The sequence below is a fragment of the Papaver somniferum genome, chromosome 11, assembly GCF_003573695.1.
Source record: "Papaver somniferum cultivar HN1 chromosome 11, ASM357369v1, whole genome shotgun sequence".
NCBI classification, from domain to species: Eukaryota; Viridiplantae; Streptophyta; class Magnoliopsida; order Ranunculales; family Papaveraceae; genus Papaver; species Papaver somniferum.
The window spans coordinates 6,410,364-6,433,423 of record NC_039368.1 but is presented as its reverse complement, the minus strand read 5'-3'; the positions used below and the strand labels follow the sequence as shown (position 1 = coordinate 6,433,423).

At 34.8% G+C, this 23,060-nt stretch overlaps 5 protein-coding genes across 6 annotated transcripts; all 5 read right to left on the bottom strand.

The window, feature by feature from the left end:
- Positions 1–5,944: 5,944 nt before the first annotated feature.
- On the bottom strand, positions 5,945–6,768 carry LOC113323790 (dehydration-responsive element-binding protein 1D-like). The gene has a single exon (XM_026572137.1). It carries the CDS (start codon positions 6,699–6,701, stop codon positions 6,006–6,008), a length of 696 nt encoding a protein of 231 aa, XP_026427922.1. The 5' UTR covers positions 6,702–6,768; the 3' UTR covers positions 5,945–6,005.
- Positions 6,769–9,403: 2,635 nt separating this feature from the next.
- On the bottom strand, positions 9,404–11,184 carry LOC113323994. The gene is made up of 6 exons (XM_026572338.1): positions 11,019–11,184; positions 10,641–10,693; positions 10,398–10,508; positions 10,002–10,234; positions 9,646–9,778; positions 9,404–9,523 (listed from the first exon to the last, which is right to left on the bottom strand). The coding sequence occupies exons 1-6, from the start codon at positions 11,182–11,184 to the stop codon at positions 9,404–9,406; spliced, it is 816 nt and encodes a 271-aa protein (XP_026428123.1).
- A 1,264-nt stretch (positions 11,185–12,448) lies between these two features.
- Positions 12,449–13,224, bottom strand: LOC113323692 (dehydration-responsive element-binding protein 1B-like). Its single transcript, XM_026572034.1, has one exon. It carries the CDS (start codon positions 13,148–13,150, stop codon positions 12,449–12,451), a length of 702 nt encoding a protein of 233 aa, XP_026427819.1. The 5' UTR covers positions 13,151–13,224.
- Positions 13,225–16,116: 2,892 nt separating this feature from the next.
- Positions 16,117–21,921, bottom strand: LOC113322560 (tRNA dimethylallyltransferase 2-like). Of its 2 annotated transcripts, XM_026570669.1 has the most exons (11): positions 21,632–21,921; positions 21,466–21,545; positions 21,298–21,366; positions 21,113–21,185; positions 20,904–21,025; positions 20,635–20,709; positions 20,022–20,459; positions 19,844–19,919; positions 19,589–19,755; positions 19,163–19,334; positions 16,117–16,287 (listed from the first exon to the last, which is right to left on the bottom strand). In XM_026570669.1, the coding sequence occupies exons 1-10, from the start codon at positions 21,843–21,845 to the stop codon at positions 19,164–19,166; spliced, it is 1,485 nt and encodes a 494-aa protein (XP_026426454.1). In that variant the 5' UTR covers positions 21,846–21,921; the 3' UTR covers positions 16,117–16,287; position 19,163. The 2 variants fall into 2 exon arrangements, with proteins under 2 accessions (XP_026426454.1, XP_026426453.1); XM_026570668.1 differs by lacking the exon at positions 16,117–16,287 and having other exon boundaries at positions 19,015–19,334.
- LOC113322561 (dehydration-responsive element-binding protein 1D-like) lies at positions 16,635–18,884 on the bottom strand. The gene is made up of 2 exons (XM_026570670.1): positions 17,187–18,884; positions 16,635–17,092 (listed from the first exon to the last, which is right to left on the bottom strand). Exon 1 carries the CDS (start codon positions 18,245–18,247, stop codon positions 17,546–17,548), a length of 702 nt encoding a protein of 233 aa, XP_026426455.1. The 5' UTR covers positions 18,248–18,884; the 3' UTR covers positions 16,635–17,092; positions 17,187–17,545.
- Positions 21,922–23,060: the final 1,139 nt, after the last annotated feature.

Genomic DNA, 23,060 nt, shown 5'->3' with positions numbered 1-23,060 from the left:
TGCAGTAATTGAATGAGTGCTAATTTTGTTTAAATGAAGAAGTTTGAAATTGGAAGGAAAAGAGAGTTGGGTTTGAAAGAAGAAAGACAATTTGGTTGGTATTTATAGATTTGGGGATAAAAAAGGAAAGTGCTGACTCAAACGAAAAGCACACGTTAAGAATACAGGTGTGTAAGACACTGAGTGGGTGAGTGTGCAAAATAGTGAGTTATCTTACACCCCATGAATTTGACACGTTTGATTCGGGAATTTGTTGTGTCATCAAAAGTGTCCAATAGATATTTTGAGAAAGATGCTGTGGGTCAGCTTAAAAAACGAAAGCTCAATGTCTTATTTTCCTACCAGTTCCCGAGTTATAACCCTAAAAGTATCATTATCCATCCACAAAAACCCATCAAAACAAAAATAACACAAAAATTCAAAATAATCCAAAAATAAAATTTGATGAAACCAATTTTAAAATTTAGGGTTTTTGTATCAATTTTTTAAAATTTGGGGTTTTTGTATCAATTTTGTTTAATATAGAGTTTTAATGACTCCCAACATTTGAACGGTGTTTTTGTACGACAAGTTTGGTCATCTCGGATTTTTATGACTAGTTCTCTTTTCCTAGTGTATATTTATTTGGAATTTTATAAAAATAAGAAAATGTAGCTTATCTTTATAGAGGCTTGACTAGTTGCCAGAGTCTAGTAATGGAACCATAGTGCCATAAGGGCAATTCCTATGGCAATCAACAAAAAAGATTTTTTGTTGAGCCACGTGGATGAACAAACTGTGTTTTCCACTATGGTAAACTATAGCAAAATCAACAAATCTGGTTTTCCAGGGTTCCACTAGTGTTTTTTTTTAATATAAAATGTTTTGTAGGATAAAGATAAAATATAAAATATAATATTTAGGTGAGATAAAATAGGATGAAATGAGATAAAATAGGATAAAGTGAATAAAAAAGTATTAAAGAAATCGTTGGGAATCAGGAATTGTACTGGGCGTTCCTGGAATAGCCGCGGCGTTGGAAGAAAACTCTCCGGCGGTTGAAGATGGCCCCCGCGTTTCTGGCTCAAACGCCAGTGCTTGTTCCACGATCACCCGGCCTTCCATCAAGCGCGCATTGCATCATCCAACTCACTCAACAAACCAACAAATTTGTTGGTTTGTACATCCATTTTTCATGTTTATTAAGTCCGTAGTTGGAGCAAAATCAACAAACTTCAAGTTTGTAGTCCATAGGAACTGCTCTAATGTCGTAACTGCTAAAGTCTGCTCAAACGGAATATTAGTACATAAAATCAAAGGCAGGATACCAATGACTCTACCATTTGGATTTGGATGTGTAAATAAAATCTCATTTCTTCTCTCACATGGTTTTTACCCTGAAACTTTTTCCGGTGATAGAATCGTTCTCGATACTCATATGGGCCTAAACTGCATCACACTATAATAACCACTCCATGTATGCCAATTAATCTTAATATGGATTTTGTTTCTTTGAGAAAATTTAATGATGGAACCCAAGCCATTTGAAAGCTCAGAAAGAGTGTAGATGGCAAGACTAAGAACAAGTTTCATGATAGAAGAATTACATCATCTAAGTTCCATGACACTTCAGCACGTGGACTACAAATACGACAATTAGAAACCAAACAAATCATAGAATTAAGCATAATTTGCAATGACATCCATCGCAATTAGGATTAGCGTTTTAGTTTGGGTTTCGATATCTCTTCCAAGAAACCTTGGAACTTGCCTTGGAAGACATTGGACTTGGATTCCACACTTTATTCAAGATTGGAATAGTTTGGATTTCATCTTGGGGCATGCTATAATGGATTCCAAGTTGAGGTCATCCATAATTCTTAAGACATGTTCTTAGATTTTTTGGAAGAGAGCTTGGAATCCAATCTAAAAAGGGAGTCCGAGAAATATCGCCTAATCTTTCATAAAAAAGCAACTATGAAATTCGTCAAGCACTAATCCAATTGGCATTTTCAAGATAATAACAGTTTACAGTACCTCAGAGTGGGTCCTAGTTAATTGAATGAATGGCTAAAGAGTGAATGGATGGTTTCACAAAAATAAATAACCCGTGACAGTAAGAAAGTAAATATGCTTTTATTAGAAACAGAATGAGTTTTCATAATTAGTAACGCTTTGATTTTTTTATTTTTTTTACTTTGCATGTTATACGCCTGTATTAGGGAACTTCTCGGTTGATCCTAATAGGCGTTGGTATATCAAGTACTGGATTCAAATTTAGGTGTCAAAACTCAACTATTGAATTGCTTACAAAAGTCAACTCTGTTAGGTTATACATAGGACATAGAAGTGCTGAGACGAAACACTAGTTACTCTTCAAGATTTGAAAACGAAGAACTGGAGAAAAAAACGAAGGCATCATCTTTCAAACAACGTTTAGTAACTATTAGATGATTGTCCCATTTCTACCAAGTTCTCACGGTCTTATCAGAAAAATATATGATATACGAAGTTTCTTTATATATATTTAATATAAGTAACTTGCTCATTATAGATGATCAAAATGTCGAAGGAATAATATACATAATTGTATGCTACAATTTATTGTACATAGTTCTGAAGTATATTTTAATGTACTTTTGATGATTTCCTCATAACAATACTGTTGTGCTAGTTACTACTTAGTGCTGAATTTTCGAGAAATTGGATATTTCAATATACTTAGGATTCGTGCGTTGAAAACATGTTAGAAAACATATTTTAATTTGAAATCTGATTAAAATCCAAATTTGAATCAAGACTGTGATTCGAATGATACTTGCACTTTTGATTTTTTTTTCTACCTTTTGATTAACATATTTCAGAGTTTATACAAGTTGAGCGAACATCAGTATACGACTCTAACTATTATTATTCAAATTCATTCCTTTGGTACTGAACGAGGGATGTTCAACATGACTTACATTATCATTCTTGACTAATGTTGAAAGTATGAACATGATCGTACTTCCACCCAAGAAAATATTCATCTTGATCACATCATATATTGATATCTTGATTGTGTCAAGCATATAACTTTGGATAGTTAGTGACAGCATATTAAAATTAAGGTTGTCATTTTCTAACTAAAGAAGCTATTAATATTTGAGATTGATTTTTGAAATTTATGTGTATTCCTTTCCCAGTAGATTGAACATATCTAATTTAATTATTCAACAAAACTACATGAATATGGTAGTAAACCTAGTCGGAATCTTAAGTATCAATGTGGAGTATTTTCTAGATTATATTCTAGACAACATTATATTTGTCTTAATTACAGAAGAATTATTTGTGTTAAAATTTAAGAATACCAAGATAAAGTTACTTTCAAAATTGTGCACTAATGTGTATCTTTAATTTCATAAATGATTTATCTTGTTATCAGATAAGCCTTGGTCTTAAAGATATAAATAGTGGAGTCTTATGTTCTTACAAACTCATATATGAACACATCCATTTGTGTGGAATTTATTGCCGAGTGTTAGAAGTAATGTTGGTGGGAAACTATATTGTTATTTATTTATTTTTAATTGTACTTGTGACTATAAGTAGTTCTCTTCTGTGATAAGTTTTTATTTATTCCATACCCTTTCTCTTTTGCAATAAAACCACTCAAGAACTTTGAGGATCGATTTATACATATTGAACTGATATGAGTCTATGAATAGGTTTATTGATTTTTACAACGTTAATGGATTCCGTTCTATAAGGCGATCAATAGAAGAATCAAGTTGTTCCGCAGATGAAGACTTTGAAGATCGTAGATTTAGGAATCTTTGTTTGATAATCTTCTAGACTTGATTGACTAAAACAACAAAGAGTACTTTAACAAGAACAAGATTGTGGATCAATAAGTAGTTTACTTTCTTAAAAAGAAACCTTATAGAATCAAGTAATTTACTTCAATAAATATAAACCTCGATTGATCGATTCAATGAGATAGTTTGATCTATAAACATAACTTGTGGTTTCAGGTGGTTTAGAGTTAAAAGGAAGAATCTTGACTTGGGAAAAATCACCCTTTTCTTTGTGATAAAAACTAAGTTGGAATCATATGGTTTCTCGTGACAGTTCGGTTTACGTTCAAAAGGAAACTCTTACTCATCAGTTTGGAGGCCGAGTAGCAATGGTTTTCACGAAAGGTTGTGGATAAACTTTTGCCAATAACGAACTTCTGTTAAGATGTTCATATGTATAGACCAGATTGGTTGTAAGCGCAGGAATACTGAGAAAACAATGTAACTATGGGTTCAATTATTCTCTCTCAACTTCACTAGACTGAAGTTGCGTAGTAGGAAAGAATATAGTAGCTTACTTTTAAGACTATTTGAAACTGGACTAGGTCCCGGTATTTATTAGCCTAGTAGTTTTCCTCCTTAAAATTTGTTTGTGCGTTGTTTCTTTTAATTTATTCATCAGTGTAATTATTTTATTATAATTAAAGTAAATGCACTTGTACGTTAATCATACCCTTAGTTGATTTCATAATTGGTTCCTTGTTGAACGCAAATTATATATTCAATTTCACCTTGCCTATGATTTGATTTTTACTAAAGAAAACACTCAAAGTGTGTCTTAGTATGTTAAACGAAAAAAAAAAAAATTGTGCTATAGTTGGCATCCTCGTCTTTTCAATAGTGACTAGATTAGGAATGATGGACTGTTGACTAGTCAAATGGAAAATGATTGACGTTCAACATCATTCTTTTTGAGGTTTCGTTGAATTGCACTATTAAGCTTGATCGAAGTTTCATGAACTATTCCAAATGCTGAGATGACATGTAACTTGGAAGATGAAATTCTTCTGCCATAATACTTTCTCTAACTAGGTGTTACCTCCATTTGAAGCCTATCTTTTAGAAACAGAGGATATACTCGAATTAATTCTATCATGGATTTTATGATGTGGTTGTAATTTTAATATTTATGGTTGTAGCTAAAAAGATAGAAATTACGCTAGATCTAATTCATTTATTATTCAATTGTTGAGATTTAGATCCTAATCCGTTTGAATTAAAGTAAGCTTTCATTATCCCCTCCATTTATAGATACGGCTATAAGTCAGCGGATAAAAAGAATTAGATTCGTAGATTATAGTCGTAGTCTTTCCCTTTTTTTTTCCTTTTCTTGATCGGTAAAGAAGCTTACAAGTTTCGAACTTAGACACTGACATTATCATCCAATGGCTTTAATATTGTACTACAACCGTAGTGAAACAAGTAACTAGCATTCCTTATGGCATGCAGATGTTATCATGTTAGGATGCATTACACCAGACTTTTTCATCTAAACCGTCTCTTTTGGAGTGTATCGGGGATACCCGAAGATTATATTCAAAGATCCACAATACAAAGTGGGAATTGTCATATGTGGAGGCCCTAAATTTTTTTTTTTTTATAACTTGGTACAACTGGTCCCTAGACTACTCCTGAATCTTATTCATTTAGAAATTTTAGCAATTACAAGAGTTCGAACCCCGACCTCCGCAGTGGAAGAGAGCATGAGAATCATAAGACCACATGATGGTTCTCATGCAGGCCCTAGATTACATCACAATTTAAAAACTAGTAAAAGGGTACGCAACATATCGATATCTTGCCTCTTTTTCCTTTTGTTTGGAATTTTTCAAAAGTACATAATAGAATTGGAAAATAAAGTAAGGAGTAATAGTATTGAGTAAATTATTGATCATTGATTGGCAAATTTTGGCATAGGGAAAACTACCGGCATATATGCTATATCTACATAAAATATCTCAAGAAAATCTATTTTTCCTGATTTTTTTTTTTTTTTGAAGCATAAATTGGTAATATTTTTCCTGATAATGATTGATGAACAGATTCCACTAGCATGGACATTATAATATCTTTCCAGTTGTGAAAAGAATAAAAAAAGAATTTCTATGAATAAAGAAAATTGGTAGGACGATTAAATATCAAATAAAACTTCATTTAATCCCATCCACAAGAAATGGCTATGCTGAATCAGTAGTCACTCCATAAACTGCTGTCCACGTTGCTCTCCACGTCGTCGTCGTAATAGTAACCCTCTTGTGGTGGAGCGAGCAACATTCCTTCCGCCATGCTGGCAATCAGAGCTGGCATGTAATACAACGCTTCTTCATCGAAAAACGTCGCTGAAACTTCTTCGGCTATTTCAACCTTCTGTTTGGATAATTTAGATGTAACGGATTTAAATGATTTTTTTGCAACGGAAGAAGGTTTGTTAGAATTAGGGAATGTAAATGCACGAACAGCTTCGGCAGCAGCCAATTGAATATCTTTAGCAGATGATGACTTAGCACGAGGTAACAACCACAATGAATCTTCGAAATTTAACGGAGTCGATTCTCCTCGCAGAGCTATTGCCGCAACATCATGAGCTCTGGCAGCAATTTCAGCGCTAGAATGGGTTCCAAGCCAAATTCTTGATTTGCTATTTAGTTCTCTAACTTCGCAGACCCATTTATTATTTTTTCTTGCTCTTACTCCTCTGTAAATTGGATGTCTAGTTTCTTTGAATATTTTTCTTCCTGATGTTTTCTTATGTGACGCTAATTTCAGTAGTGAAGACGACGACGATGATGAAGTATAATCTGATTCTGAGCTAAATATACCTGTACTGTAAGACGAAGATGAAGGCGACGAAAGGGAACACTCGTAAGAGTCCTCAAAATTCATAGCAGTAAGTGAATGAAAGAGTATTTGTTTGAAAGAGATTGATGAAGTTTAGAGTAGACTGTGTTCAGTTCAGTGGGAAGTGGGAAGTTTGAGATTTGAGTTTGAAAGAAGAAAGACGATTACTCTGGTATTTATAGATTTGGGGATAGAAAAGGAAAGTGCTGAGTCCGACGAAAAGCACACGTTAAGAACACAGGTGTAAGACACTGAGTGAAGTATACTTATCTTAGTAAGAGGTTTACACCCATGAGTTTTGACACGTTTGATTGAGGGGTCCAAAAATGTCCATAGATATTTTGGAAAAAGATGCTGTGAGTCAGCTTGGAAAACAAAAGTACAATAGCTGTTTAATCTTATTTTCCTAGTGTATATATATTTATTGAGGAGTTTCTAAAGTAATAAGAATATGCTACTAGAGTGACTAGGATCTAGTGGTGAAACCAATACTGTTAGTTAGATTGCAGACAGTAACCAAACAATCGAAGTTACACGAAGGATGTCAGGAGGACGCATCATTTTGAGTTGACAGAGTAAGATCTTGGGTTGCTTCGAAATATTGTACCTGCCGAAGAAACTTACTGTGAAAATTAAGACATCTGCAAAGATGCCACATCATCATTATTTCAACACCACAATACTATTCCAACACCATATAAAAGGGGACATATCCTTAATTAGACAACCACGAACAATCCACATCAGCTATAGAATACAAAAAAAAAACTCCCTTCTCACTTCTAGATAATGTAGTTCCTAATTTAGCTAAACTGTTTGTGGAGAAATTAAATTTTCTATAACTATGTACAAATTGAAAATTTTCCAGACTTGCTAAGATTTTATTCCATCTAGCAGCTACATACCAAGGGATTTTTCTGGACAAGAAAGACTTAATAACAACAGTTGAGTCAGTTCTAATGCAGACTTATGGAAATCCTCTACTTATTGCCCATACCACATGCAACAGCTATTAAGAAAGTACCTGCACTGTCTCTGCCAATAAACCCATATCCTGCATTTCCAGGGTTCTCTCTTGAAGCACCATCACAACATATAAGTATTTGGTTTCCAGTAGACGGATAGAAAAAACATTCCAGAATAGAATTCCTCCTCACTCTTCTACAATTCATTCCAAAGAATTTTAGTATCTATAGATCCTCCACTATATTCCACATATGTCCCTTCATTCTCACTTCACATTTTTTTATAAACTGAATAATCCTCTTCTTCAAAACTTCTGCTGTGATCCATCATAAATTGCATTGTTCCTGAGAAAACATAGTTCCTTCATAGTTATGAAAGCTGCAGATGTACATATTTTCTTCACAAATGGACTTTTTAATTTTGTCGTTGAAAGAACTTCATCTTAGGATATATGATTAAAGGAGGTTAAAAACACCACCCAACCATTGCCATATTTTCTCACTGAATTTACAGGGCCACATAATATGATTGGTGGATTCTTCTTTTTGTTTACAAAATGAACATCTTGATGCTAGCTTGCATCCTTTTTTCTTCATGTTCTCATCAGTAGCCCATATTCCTCTCACCACCTTCCATATTTTACTTGACACACTAGGATGGATTGTGGAATGCCAAACTTTTTTAGGCCAGTGCAACTTAGGAAATTTTATCCTTATACAATCTACTGCAGACGACACTGTAAAATCCCCAGATTTGGTCCATACCCGAATTGTTCTATCCTTCTCACCATCTACCAATGGAATTTCGTTTATATCAATCATATTTAAGAATTCAGTGGGATTTATCCATTCTCCATTCCTGAGAAAGTGCTCCACCTTCAGGTTAGGGTTCTGTATCATATGAGCATTATCAGGATATAGTGAACTCAATGAGTTATATTTGATCCATATACCATCCCATACTGAGATGTTTTCACCATCACCCACCAGCCATCTTGTGTTATTAAAAACATCATCAAAAACACATTTGATTTCATGCCATATTGAAGACTTTTTATAATAGTTTATCCATTCACCTTGTTTGTTCTGCAATTTAGCTTGAAATTTTTTGGCCCATTCATCATCTCCATTTTGTATTTTCCAAGCCAACTTCATTAGAAGTGCTTTATTAATGTCTTCTAAATTTCTTAATCCCAAACCTCCTTCTGCAATTGGTGTATTTACCTCTTCCCGTTTCAAAGTTATTAACTTTTTCACAGAGGGGTCCACTGACTTAAGAATGTTTCTAATTATTCTTTCACATTCATTTAAGAATTTCTTGGGCCATTTATACACAGACATGCCGTATAAAAAAGAACTTCACCAAAACATGCCTTTCTTGAAAACATAACGTCTTACCATCCATCCAGGCATCTTGTTTTGTAGCATATCGACACATCTCCATATATGGCTAGACTTGATTTATCCTGGTACCAAATTAACACCTAAGTACTTGTCAGGAAAAGTAGAAAGATTCATGCCACAATTATCAGCTATTTGAGTTTTTCTTCCTTCAGAAGTACCTCTTACAAAACATTTACTCTTTTCCATACTTACTACTTGACCTGATGAAATTTGATAATCCTTCAAAAGCTCCATTAGCCTTTCAATATTTCTCTTTTCACCATTTTTTTCAGAACAAGAAAATATCATCTGCAAAGAAGATATGTGAAGGTTGGATGCCATTTCTATTTACCATAGGAATCAACTTCCTCTCCTGCACCATGTTAGTTATTCTCCTGCTTAATACATCTTGAGCAAAACAAATAAAATTGGTGACAAAGGATCACCCTGCTTCAAAACTCTACCAATTGAGAAATAGCCAGCTGGGCCACCACTAACCATTACAGAGATTTTAGTGGACTGAAATAACACTTATAACCAATGTATCAATTGAGAAAGAATCCAAAACAAGTCATATCTTGAAAGAGAAAATCCCATCTAAGAGAGTCATATGCTTGTGTTATGTCCAACTTCAAACCTACATTTCCACCCCTTTTTGTGGTTTCCATTTCATTATTTAGTTCAGAAGCTAAAACAATCTGGTTCTGTATGTTTCTCCCTTTGATGAAAGCCCCTTGTTGTGGAGAAACTACTTTATTAATCATAACACCCATTCTGGTAGTAATTATTTTAGTTATAATCTTGAAACAAAAATTACTTAAACCAATTGGTCTATACCGATTGGCTTTCTTGGCACCTTGAACTTTTGGTAGAAGAACAAGAAATTTTTTTTTTCATACCTTTATGGATAAAACCTCTACTCCAACATAATTATATTGTTGGAATTAAATCTTTACCAATTATATCCCGTGTTTGTTTGCAGAACCATCCAGCAAACCTATCTGGTCCATGGGCACTATCTGGATCCATTTTAAAAACTGCACTTTTAATCTCTTCACTTGTAGGAACAACATCAAGAAGCTTGTTGTCTTCATCATTTATTACTCTAGGAACAATGTCAAATAAATCAGCAGCAAAAACCACTTCCTTCTTTTTGAATTTATTCTCAAAATGCTCAACAAGAATTTCAGAAATTTCCTTTTGAGTTGTAACAATGACACCAGATGGATTCTATAATTCAATAATTGCATTATGTGCTTGCCTGATCTTTATAGAAGTATGAAAGAAATTAGAGCTAGTTGCCCCTTCTTTTAGCCATTTGACTCTAGCCTTTTGTTGAGTTATTTATTTACTCTGTTGTAACAAGATTTCTTGTGTTTCCTCTTGCAATTACAAGTGTATCTAATAATAAGATATCATCTGGTTGTCTGTCAAAATTTAAAGCAACATTTACTACTTCCTCCTCAACATTTTGCAGTTGAATTCTAACATCCCCAAAATCAGACTAGTTCCATTGTTTAATTATTTGGTTCAGTCTTTTTAATTTGTTGAGAAAAATAAAAGCAGGATTTCCATATAATTCAACATCCCAAGATTCCTTAACAATTTTCAAGTAATCAGGATGACTAAGGCACACTTTTAAAGCTCTGAAAGAAACATTTTCAAGTTTTGACATGACAACATTTGTTCCTAATAAAGCATACTGTGATCAGATGTTCCTCTTGCACCAACTTAATAACTCCAACCAGGATATAAATCTATCAATTTTGCATTATACACTGCCATATCCAAATTGCAAACAATCCTCTTTGATCCTGCTCTATTGTTACACCAGGAAAATTCAATTCCAGATTTGGGAGCCTGAATCAAGCCACACACATGAAGACAATTATTGAACTCATTCATGGAAATGGTTAAAGGAGTTCTTCCACCCTTCTTCTTCTCCAAACACATGACAGTTTTAAAATCTCCAATTACTAGGCAAGGCTGATTTAAAGAGCTTAAATATTCTAACCTTTGGTTTTCCACTGTTGTCTCAAAGCAGATTCAACAACCTCAAATTTCAATTTAACAAAATCTAGTCTAAATCTCCATTCATCCAAGCTTTCATCGATAATATCATCAGGAATGTCACATGCATATGGATCTTCACCGTGTTTTCCACACTCAGGAACATCCATTGAAGAATCAATATTTTGAGATCTAAAAATTTTCGGTGTTGCTTCAGAAACAAATATTGTTTTCGATTGATGAATATGAGATTCCGACATAGAGGTTTATTTATTGATCAGAATCATCATTTCGATGAACACCAATCGTTAATTCTACCCTAGAAACACTTGAATTAAATGAGAGATCACTGAAAACGAAGAATTTTTTTTTGAAGAAAATGCCCGGTTCTATCGCCCGAGTTAGACCGATTCAAAGAGCACTATGTGTATTGTTAGCTTTTTCAATTGAATCTTCTTGTCCCATATTTTTGCAGTAAGTGGATCTTTGTTTCTAAAGTACCTTGCTATTAGAATTTGAAACGCTTTGAATCTTCTCCATGCTAATTTAGTTATGAGATCAAGATTAAAAGTTTATGTCTTTCAGTCCCAATCCTCCCTTTCTTTCAGCAATGCGGACACCTTTCCATGCTTTCGAATACACACCTTTGATTTTTTCCTTCCTCCAGAAGTAGTTTTCTATATATTGTTAATTTTTTTTAGCAGCTTTATCACTAATAGAAAAGATACTCATTTGATGCTGAGCAATTGACCCCAAAGTAGCTTGGATCTACGTGGTTCTTCCAGCTTGATTAGTCAGTTTCCCTTGCCTGCCTTGTAATCCGGAACTTCATCTTTTCTACAGAAGTATTAAAGCATTGCTCTCTATTTCTTGCAGTGAATAAGTTAACGCCAAAATATTTTTCCTCCGGTTGTGTTATTTTTGGACCTTGTAAAACTAGTTGAATAGGAAGAATAAAATTCTTTTGAGCTGCAATAGAAAGAAGACTATTGCATCCTTCCATTCCTAAAACCGATAAATATGGTGAGGTTGTGTCTCGTTGTCGTAGACCTCTTATAGGTGTAAAGGAGTCGAGACATTCGGCATCAGAGATATTCTTGAATAATTACCTATGCATTTCATAATGAGGTTACAACATGTGGTAGAGAAACCCCGCTTCAATTAGTAAAAGAAACACATACCACTTTTCACAAATATCTTAACACGAAGGAACAGGGCGCTTTTGTCTGTCCCATTTTGTGTGGAACCTCATAATTCAAAAAGATTGAAGAAAGCTTATGTATTGTTTCATGGGCCAATTTTGGCATAAATATGAAGATTTGAGAAGAAATGTTATCTACAAAATATCTTCCAAAATTACAGTAGTGGTTCGTTTGAAAAGCGAACATGTAACGACTGAAAGAACGGAAAAGTAACATCCACAAGAAACGAATTCTATTCACTCCACAAGCTGCAGTCCACGTCATCATAATAGTAACCATCTTGTGGTGGATCAAGTAACATCCCCTCTGCCATGCTGGCGATCATCGTTGGCATATTATACAACGCTTCTTCGTCAAAAAACGTCGCCGTTGTCGAAAGACTGTCTAAGGTTTTCTCGGTAGTTTCCGCCGGCCGTTTGGATAATCTTGATGTAACAGACTTCTGTGATTTCTTTGTTTCCGGTGATGACTTTTTACAAGTAGGGAATGGAAATGTGCGCGAGGCTTCTGCAACTGCTAATTGAATATCTTTAGCGGATGATGATTTTGCACGAGGTAAGAGCCATAAAGAATCTTCGAAATTTAAGGGAGCTGATTTCCCCCGAAGTGCTATTGCAGCAACATCATAAGCTCTAGCTGCCATTTCAGGTGTTGAATGAGTTCCGAGCCAGATTCTTGATTTGCTATTGGGTTCTCTAACTTCACAAACCCATTTATCATTTTTCCTCTCCCTTACTCCTCTGTAAATTGGATGTCTAGTTTCTTTAAATTTCTTCCTTCCAGATGTTTTCTTATGTGATGATACTATTTGCCGCATTGACGACGTAGATGATGAAGTCTCATTTGATTCTGAGCTACAATTTTGATCTGCACTTGACGATGACTGTGAAGATGATGAAACCGAATACTCATCAAAATATTGCTCAAGATTCATACTCACTTACTGAATTAGTCTTGAAAGAGTTTGTGAAATGTTATTCTTCTGAGAAAGTTTAAGCTCAGTTGAAGTTGAGAGTGGATAGTGTGTTTGACAGAAGAGAGACCAGTTGAAGGGTACTTATAGATGTTGGGGCAAGACGTAAGAAAGCAAACAGGTGAGTCACACAAAAAATACACGTTAAGGGTACACATGGAAGACAATGAATGCCATCGAGAAGTTTTGACACGTGTGGCAGGATGAGTCGTTAGGTATAGCATTTTGATATTTGCAAGAATGATGCTGTGTGTGGTCACATTAACATTTGCTGTCACACAGAGATAAGAAAGTGTAGGCACATTTTTGGAATCGAGTCAAACCAGTGAGTTAAGCAAATAGTGACATAAAATAGGCAAGATTCTCAAAGATTCTTAAGCTGCTCATGAAAAACTGCCAAGTGGTACTTGAATACCACGTCCGTTTAATAGTTTTTCATTTTGTAAAGAACGATACCTAAATTTGTCTGTTTGTTGCTTTCTTAAACAAGAATTATTAATACGTGGCGCAAGCTAATTAAAGCTGAGAATTTTTTATGCTTTCTTCTTTTAGTAAAATGGTGATTCTTTTTCGACCTCCTACAGCCGAAACACTCGTGCTTGGTCAAGATATGGAACAACACGTGGCACAATCTAAATAAAGGTTATTATTGGGGCGTCACATTTCACCAGAGAGGCGTCACCTAATAGGATAAAAACCGATCATCCATAAGTAATATCAAAAACTCCTTATCTAAAATAATTTTATAATGACTAAACTCTTATTTAGTTAATTTTAATTTAGTTTAATTCAATAAAAATTAAATTAATGAATTTTGTTGTATACTTGTGAATTCTGGGACAAAGTTTTTGTGGGAAGAAAACTGACCGTAAAATAAACTTCTACGGTTGGAAATAATCCAAACCTGGACGTAAAATCACTTCTACGGTTGGAAATAATCCAAACCTGGACGTAAAATCACTTCTACGGTTGGAATTAAAAGAAAACTATACATAAAATCATATTCTACGGTTGGAATTAAAAATAACCTGAACGTAAAATGAGCTTCTACGGCTGGAACTAATTCAAACCTGGATGTAAAATCACTTCTACGGTTGGAAATAATCCAAACCTGGACGTAAAATCACTTCTACGGTTGGAATTAGAAAAAAACTGGACGTAAAATCGGATTCTACGGTTGGAATTAAAAAAAACCTGGACGTAAAACGAGCTTCTACGGTTGGAACTAATCCAAACCTGGACGTAAAACTACATGCAAATAAAATTTTACTGCTGGAATTAATCCAAACCTGGACGTAAAATCACTTCTACGGTTTTTAAGTTTTTTATTTTTGTTAAAGGGTAATCTAGACATTTTGTATATGTGTTAGGATATCCTGTAACCATTTTTCTGGACATTAAAAATCCAAGTGAAGCCCCTCTATTAGAATGTGACCCCCCAATAATAGCCTTCATGTAAATGGTTGAGAGGAAAACAACTCTAACATTAGGATCAGGGGATGGGAAGCTAGCGTCTACTTAACCTAGCATTTCCGATTTCTTTTCGTCACCTTTTTTTTTTTGAACATTTCTTCCGGCACTGATGTCATTGTTTTAGAACTAGTGCACCGTTTAGGCTCTCTGAATCCCTCTCCGTAAGACAATCAGTCTTATTTTTCGTAAGTTGGTTTTCACAGTTATAACGACCGTGAATGTTAATAAGAAATACAGGACACGTCAATTGTGAGGAGTCTAATGTGATCATGCCTAGTCCGTACCACACAATAGCTCAACATCTGTATTTCTCTAATTTCTTCGTCCATGAACGATGGTATGTTTTCAAGGATGGCTAAGCACGTGGACTTCAATGTTTTTTTTTTTTTTTTGCTAGGAAAGATAAATTCGTTCATTGTTTAAAAGGGATTACATATGTTGATCCTTCTGAATACTGTTTAGAAGGAAATCTAGAGGAACAGTGTCCCAACTAGAAACACCATTTACTCTGGCATTTTTTTGCCATTACATCTGCTACTCCATTAGCATCCCTTTTAACATGGGAACAAGACCAAAATTGAAATTGTTTTAATAAGTGTCTGCATTCCTAGACTATGCTATTAGTTGTCCATTGAACCATTTATCGCTGCTACTACATTTTTATTATCCCCTCAGGGCCGGCCCCCAAGGGGAATCAGGAAAAGGCCCACTTTGGGGCAGCAAAAGCCTTGTTTGATATTGGGGGTATTCGTCAAAAAACAGCATACTTAGGGACTTATTTAAGAAACTGCATAAATATTTGGAACAAAGTTTTATTTAATTTAAATATGGACTTAATGATGAATATTGGTTAATCTCGTCAAAAAATTTCGAGTTCTTCGCAGAGAACTCTTTTTCACTTTTGCCTTTTCTTTTTGAGCCTAAAACGAAAGGAGCAAGGTAATTCTATGTCCTTTTGTATTCTATGAGTCTTAAATCATTGATTGAGAATCATATGATCTCAATAATATGATTTCATTTTCCCTTTATGTGATTCTAAATCACATATAAATAGAGAAAGTTAGGGTTTATTGAAGATGTTGGTTTTTTTTTTGAATTTGATGGATCTAATTATATTGCCATGCTTAATTCAACAATTATTTAGTGCTTGGCTTTATTGCGGGTGTTCAATAGTTGATTCCAGTGTTGTTGTTTTTTTGTTTGTAATTGTTAAACCTAGGGTTTTGAAATTTGGGGGTTTTGGTATAATTGTAATTTAATTTTATGATTAATTGATTTGGGTTGTTTGAATTAGGTCTGCACCATAATTATGATTGATTTTATATTTTTACTGTCCATTTTTTCTCATGGTTATTGCACCATATTCAGTAGCTATTACCTGTATTCAAATTGCAAGCACAACTAAGTTGTATTCTTTCATTTATAAGGAAATTCATTAATCTTGGTTCTTTCATTTACAATTTTATAATTATCTTTTATTATTACAGTTGTGTACATGGGCATAAAAAAAAAATTTTGCTTCGGGGCAAAAAAAGTTCAGGAACGGCCCTGATCCCCTTCAAGATGAAGATTAAGAACTCCTTTTGTTTTTGCCCGTTTGATGGCTTCCAAAGCTGCGACTGCTTCTGAAGTACAAATTCAGAAAAATCATATAAGATTTTTATAAAAGAGTGGTGTTAGAAAAACACCTCTAGAACACCCTCAAAACACTAAACCTATTTGGACAGTCGATAATCCCTTTTGGATCGTCCAAAAGGCATAGAACCCAACAAAAAGAACAAAATCTGTTAAGAGTCGATTTTTAGAGAGCTTTATCTCTCTGTCTGTGAATCATTAGTGTTCAAAAAAAAAACTCAAGTTTACTTCAGCCGTAGTTAAAAGAAGGAAGTTAGTGGAGAGTATCTACCTAGTGACACAAAAATATACACGTTATTACGAGTACAGATAGATGGAAACACTGAATGCGTAAAAGAAGTGTGGCATATCCTTTTAAACTTGGATAGGGAGAGTCGTTGCTGTGGCTGTGGCTGTTGCTAAAGGTAAACTCCTTTGGATATTTTCAAAACGATGTGAAACTTTGGCATATCTTTTTGAGTAGAGTTTAAATTAGGAGTGGTGACGTCGAGCAATAATGCAGCAAAGGGAGAAATTATTCTACAAAAGCTGCTCGTCAAGAAAGTGGCTAAAAGCACAAATACGATCAGTTTTGTTAAGGTGGAAGCTGACAGTGTTGGCGGCTTAATGTCTCGAAAGAGGTATTGTTTCCACTGGGTCCGACTTTTAACTTTTTTACCCCAGCATATGATGTATCTTTGGGCCACACCCACATGCCCATAAACCCGTTCCTGCTAATCCAAGGCTGAGACCATCCAGGTTATCTAGGTGAGCCTAGCAGCTCCAGAGAGTATTGGTTCTATGTGCCCGCAACAACTTGCATCAAAATGAGAATTTACTCAATTTTCTCTCGATTCACTTGGAAGCATTCTTTGTTTTTCTAGGTGAGGGGACAAAATTAGAATATTACCTCTTCTGAACACATCAGCACCCGTCATCAAATGCTGTCCATTTCGGATATTGAAATGACCACATACCTAACAGAACTAGAGAAATATCTCAACTAACAAAAGATAGAATGAGGAGTGGAGGAGGGGACTAAAATGATACCTTCCTTTTGTCTGCTCTCAATTTCTTTTATATCATCAAAAATCATAATTGAGACAGCATAGGCACTGCCCCATTAAAAGTAAAAAATACTAAAAAGAGAGATTGAGAGATAATATCTACAAAAACATATCTAAAACTATACTATATATAGAGATTATAATAGCTCTCTCTCCATACAGTGGTGGTCCAAAAATGGTATTCAACGAAATAAGAAAAAAATTAAAAATCCAAATCACTCAAGTCACTCCAAATACTGCTGTTCACGTTGCAATCCACGTCACCAAAATAGTAACTCTCTTGTGGTGGTTGAAGTAACATACCTTCTGCCATGCTGGCAATTAGGGATGGCATATAATACAGTGCTTCGTCGTCGTAAAACGTTGCCGGAGACGAAGAACTATTGGAAATTTTCTCTGCATTTTCAACCAGTCTTGATAATCCAGAAGTAGTTGATTTAGGTGATTTTTTGGGTTTTGTATAACTACAGAGTGGGAAAGCCTGAGCGGCTTCGGCAGCAGCAGATTGAATATCTACCGCCGACGATGACTTAGCACGAGATACGCGCCATAAAGAATCCTCGAAATTTAATGGAGCTAAATTCCCTCGAAGTGCTAAAGCAGCAACATCATAAGCTCTAGCTGCCATTTCAGGAGTAGAATGGGTACCTAGCCAAATTCTTGATTTACTATTGGGTTCTCTAATTTCACAAACCCATTTATCATTTTTCCTTCCTCTGACTCCTCTGTAAGTTGGGTGTCTAGTTTCATTAAACTTCTTTCTTCCAGCCTTTTTCTTGTGTGAAACTAATTGCTGTTCAGATACCGGATTCTGGTAACTTTCATCCAAATCTGAAGATGAATATATGTCTGTAACTGATGACGACTCATAAGAGTTTTCAAAATTCATTCTGGGTGAATCCATTAAGAAGCAGAGAAAGTGTGTATGTTTGTAAGATAGTGAGCAGGCTCACTTGAATTAAAAATGGAACCTAGGAGCTAAAAAGGAGGGAGATGAAGAATTTCTAGAACAAAAGAGAGAGAGAGATGGGTTTGAATTGTGAAAGGAGAAGAGATTCAGAAGGGGTACTTATAGACAGCCAAAAAAATATTTAAACAGTTCAACACCCCACAAAGGGCGCACAATAAAAGGAAAGACACAGACACTGATATTATAATAATTTTAGTTAGTTTCCTATAATAGTACTATTAGTCATGTTCTATTACTAAAGTAACCTTTAAGACATCCAGATTTTTATTTAGATATTTAGGAGTAGAGAATCTAAATCTATCATGAGAATTCAACTGCTAAAATAATAGATTTAGAAACTGACATCTGTCCATATAAAAATGCTGGCGACGTCGAACTAGATAAAACTGACATCTTTTGATAGAGTTAATGGGACACCAGAAAATAATGTATTAAAGATTCCTCCATACTGCTGGCAATGCTGAATGGGACACCCCAAGTCTATTTCTGGCCCTCAAGGAGGGGGGGCACATAGGGAGGGAGACCTGTTGTCTCCTTTCCTATCCATGTCACTCAAGGAAGGTCACTTTGGTTTAGTTTAATCCGCAAAAAATGGACGAATGCTTAATTCATCAAAATTTCCAAACTTGGCCCATCAGTTAACTATCTGTTGTTTTCAAGCGTTTCTGACGGTTTGTCCTATATAAATATCTGGCCATATGAAATCTTGATAGAGGAATCATTAGATTTGATTCGTGGAATAAACTAATGAAAATATATTCGTGTTTTTAGAGCCAAAGTGATAAAGTTATTCCTTACAAATCTAAATGTGCATTTGTTTCTGCCTTAGTTACTGTATTAAAGATTTACCTCATGGTGTTGATGTTTCCTCTGCTATTGATGCTGTTGACTGTTTTTGCAGTTGAATGAAATACAAATTCTGATGTTTCTTCTTAAGATGAAGCATACGCTTTTTATGCCCACGACCCAATTTATGTTGTTCCCACTCATGTGCCCCACGAAGGATCCGATTGCCACAAGCCTATATTTAGAAAGAGAATATCAATCACATATCCCAACTATATTCTTGATTCGTGTCTTAGAAAATTGAATTCGAAAACAAAAAGTAAAACTTCTTGCTACACGTGGAAGTAAAAAGAAATAGTTTTGATGATTCCTTTGGGGTATCTCAACCCAAGTAGTTTGCAACTCATTCTATTCCCTTTGTATTTAAATCATTACTTCCAACTTATTGCATTCCTACTATATGGAAGTTTAAAATAAAAAATTACTAACCTCACAAATAAATTGAGTCCACAAATCCCTCGCATCCTTCATCTGAATCTGCACTGGGTCGAGCTTTTCTGAGTTGGGAATAGAGCTCGACTCCTCGAGCAAGAATGACTTGATAATGTTGACAGACGGTTCAACCACCTGCCTTGGCCATGCCTCATCAAAGTCACCTGCAGAGGTGTTAAATTCCAGTTCAAGGTAAAACAGCCTGATGCATAAAGAGGGAAAATGTCACTATTTTAGGGATGTAATACACACCAAGGAAAGCTTCAGTTGCATCTACATAATGCAGGTCCCATCCAAAAACTGTTTGCAACCTGTTAAGCCTCCTTTTCTATCAAAGGAAGAAGGGCGTCGAATATAAGTTTAAACGCAGAACAAGCAATACAGATTTAGAATTACAGTTATGGAAACCCAAGAAAAGTCAATTTTGTACCTGACGCCGAACAAGTCTTTTGGTATTTGTCTTTAGTTTGTCAATAGCTTCATCTATCAACATTTTGTGCTGGCTATTGTCAGAATTCAAACTTGCCTTCAAGCTTTCTTTTGAAACCTCATTATCCAAGTTTGTTTCCGGTGGTAGGATAGCTTCAGCATAAGAGTCACGATATTGATCTCCCACATTGTTATCTGAAATCTTTGTGTTGGAGCAGTAAAAACTTAAAAAATCCTTGAATTCCCTGACACCTATAGCTTGGCATATGCCACGAGTATGATCCGCATTTGCGTTGTAAATATCATAGACTTCATCTAGTAAGCCAGCATCAATCATGCAATCTACTCGTTGTTCGACGTATTTGTCCAAAACTGGAAGAGAAACATCCACACATATAAAACAACAATCATATCTGGAATTATCAACTCGACCCCAGTTCTGCCCTGCCACATGCAACGAGTACCTAAGTATCCAATTACTTGAGAAGAATTGTAAAATACATTTTTGGCATGTGCTTTTTGGGTTCGTCCTGTTTATTACAGAGCTCCAGTTCCAAAATAGAAGCAGCAATAATTTTGACTTGCAGAAATTCTAATGGACAAGGAGCACAAACCTCTGCACCCTTTGCTTGAAAAAGTTTGCTAGGGAGGACACCCGATCGCTCATACAAACTAAGGTACTGATTAACCTGCGGAAATAAGAAACCAGAACTAAGAAAATCCTCGAGCTACAAGATACAACTACGTAACAAAGCACAACCACTATAATGGTGCAGTGAGTTTTTAGATTAAGTAATAAAAGAATATGTAATCTTCTAGGGTATGTTGAGAAGAGTTTTAATCAGAATGAGCAAATAAATAGATAAACTTTGAAGAACCTCACTTTTCTATAATCATTTGGATGAATCCTGTTGGCAGCATCTGGATCGAGCTCTTTAAGAAGATTATAGTTATTTGTAGACCCATCATTTCCCAACTCATACTTACAATCTGATTGCTTATCGGCTGTTCAAATAAATAGCTAATGTCAAACACTCTTCCTAAGTTCATTTTTTTCCATTAAGACTATACAAATCAAGAAAACATACTCACCAGGCAAGGAACTAAAACAGCCATCGTCCATATCTTCCATTGAATTATTGAGAAGGAACGGACTCACCAAAGCCTTCATTTGATAGTTAACAACATTAATAACTAATTCCAAAAATCCAGAATCAAAATGTACTATGCATCTATATATATAGGATTCAAGCAATTCAGAGACTACAAAATAATACCTGAATATAGAAATTTGTACCACCAACAACAACAGGCAAGTGATTCCTCGACAAAATCTCATCTATAATCTGAAATTACTTCCCCAAAACACATCAATAATAATCCAAGTTGATACACACACAAAAACATAGATAAATCCCAGATAAAAAACTGAAAACTTATCGTACTGGAATTGCAGCGTCACGAAAATCCTTAGACGTGAATTCAACATTAGGGCTTACATTTCCCAATAGATGATGAGGAATTCCTACAACAAAATTACCATTGCCCCAAATTAAAACCCTAAAAAACATGAAACAAATTCAATTACTTGTTCAAACGGAGGGAACATACCTTTCTGTTCTTGGAGCGTGACTTTGTTGGTTAGGATATCCAAACCATTGTAAACCTGCATGGAATCAGCATTGATGATTTCGATTGGGAAATGAGAAGCAAGATCAATAGCTAAACGAGATTTTCCAGCACCAGTAGCTCCCATTATTATCACCACTTTAGGGATTTTTTTGTTTTTAGATTTAATTACATCTTCTACTTCTTCAGTTTCCATCTTTTTCACCAATGGAATCAAAGCAACTACACTGAATAATGAGTTTGCAGAAACCCTAATTTAGGTGATTTGGTTCGCCTTTGTTGAATATGCGGAAATTTAAGGGAAATTTTGGTTGGGCTGAGCTTGACTTGAAATAGTTAATGTCAGTTGCGAAACAAGCCCAATAATTTTGATGGGGCATTGCTAAAAGAAAAGTGAAAACTACTACCACACCCATTTTTCAGATTTTTTACACTATCAAACTCACGCATCCATTTCTTCGTAAAAAATTATCAGCAACCCCATTTTTTGGAAAATTATTTTCTTCGTGAAAAGTTATTCTTCTCTCTTCTCACTCTCTTCTCTTTCCATGTTCTTCATCTGCTAGTGATTCTGTGAGATAAGTGTCTGAATTAAATGAATAGATTTTATTGATGAAGCTGTATAAACAATAAAGGAGATGATATACATCACCAATTGGTTTTAAAAGGACGAATCCTTTTCTTAACTCCTCTTTACTTTGAGCTTTTAGATCCGGTGGTTTTCAAAATGAAAATTTTGACAAATTTTTCATAAAAACTTTGATTGTTCTTCGATAAGAGTCAGGTTTCATTCTTAAAACTTTGATTCAAAGAAAGTTTTGGTTAATAAATTTAATGTTTACGGATTGTTCTTCACAAACCCATTTAATCAAAAATTCTTCTGTAGATTTGGAAATTCCATGAATTACTAGCGATGGGAACATTAAATCTCATGTTTTGTATTACTCATTGAATTAATTGTCTATTTACAGCGAATAATGATTGAAACACTTTCTAAACTCGAGTTTTTTATGGCGAAAAAGAAGTCAGACGGTTTCATTGAAGCAATTTCACCGAGAAAGGAATAGTTTACTGAAGTTGATCACCAACAACCATTGTTATGCTCAGGAAAAGAATCTAGTCTGCAAGATTATAGTCTCTAATTACCTCTTTCGATCGTTATCCTGCTCTTCTACAGGTTACCCAAAGATTATTCATAGGGATATCAAATCTGCCAACATCATGTTGGATGACGTTTATGAAGCACAGGCAAGCATATATTATGGACTTCCTATACCTTATTTCTTTATCCAGAAAATGGTTGCATAATATGTTATGCTTCTCTATCATATGAAGATATGGGTGTTATTGTTTGGCCATAATGGCAGTTATGAAAATGGTTGCATAATCTGTTATGCATTTGTAAAAATAG

Excerpts from the sequence above, each read along its gene's own strand:
- LOC113323790 (XM_026572137.1), bottom strand. The coding sequence starts at position 6,701 with ATGAATTTTGAGGACTCTTACGAGTGTTCCCTTTCGTCGCCTTCATCT.
- LOC113323994 (XM_026572338.1), bottom strand. The coding sequence starts at position 11,184 with ATGGATGTTCCTGAGTGTGGAAAACACGGTGAAGATCCATATGCATGT. Across the intron at positions 10,694-11,018 it reads ACAACAGTGGAAAACCAAAG|GAACAAATGTTGTCATGTCA; the intron begins GTTAGAATATTT and ends ATGCTTTATTAG. Across the intron at positions 9,779-10,001 it reads AGTGCCCATGGACCAGATAG|AATGGGTGTTATGATTAATA; the intron begins GTTTGCTGGATG and ends AATTACTACCAG.
- LOC113323692 (XM_026572034.1), bottom strand. The coding sequence starts at position 13,150 with ATGAATCTTGAGCAATATTTTGATGAGTATTCGGTTTCATCATCTTCA.
- LOC113322561 (XM_026570670.1), bottom strand. The coding sequence starts at position 18,247 with ATGGATTCACCCAGAATGAATTTTGAAAACTCTTATGAGTCGTCATCA.
- LOC113322560 (XM_026570669.1), bottom strand. The coding sequence starts at position 21,845 with ATGGAAACTGAAGAAGTAGAAGATGTAATTAAATCTAAAAACAAAAAA. Across the intron at positions 21,546-21,631 it reads CACGCTCCAAGAACAGAAAG|GAATTCCTCATCATCTATTG; the intron begins GTATGTTCCCTC and ends ATTTTGTTGTAG. Across the intron at positions 19,335-19,588 it reads GGACTCAATTTATTTGTGAG|GCTTGTGGCAATCGGATCCT; the intron begins GTTAGTAATTTT and ends TTCTAAATATAG.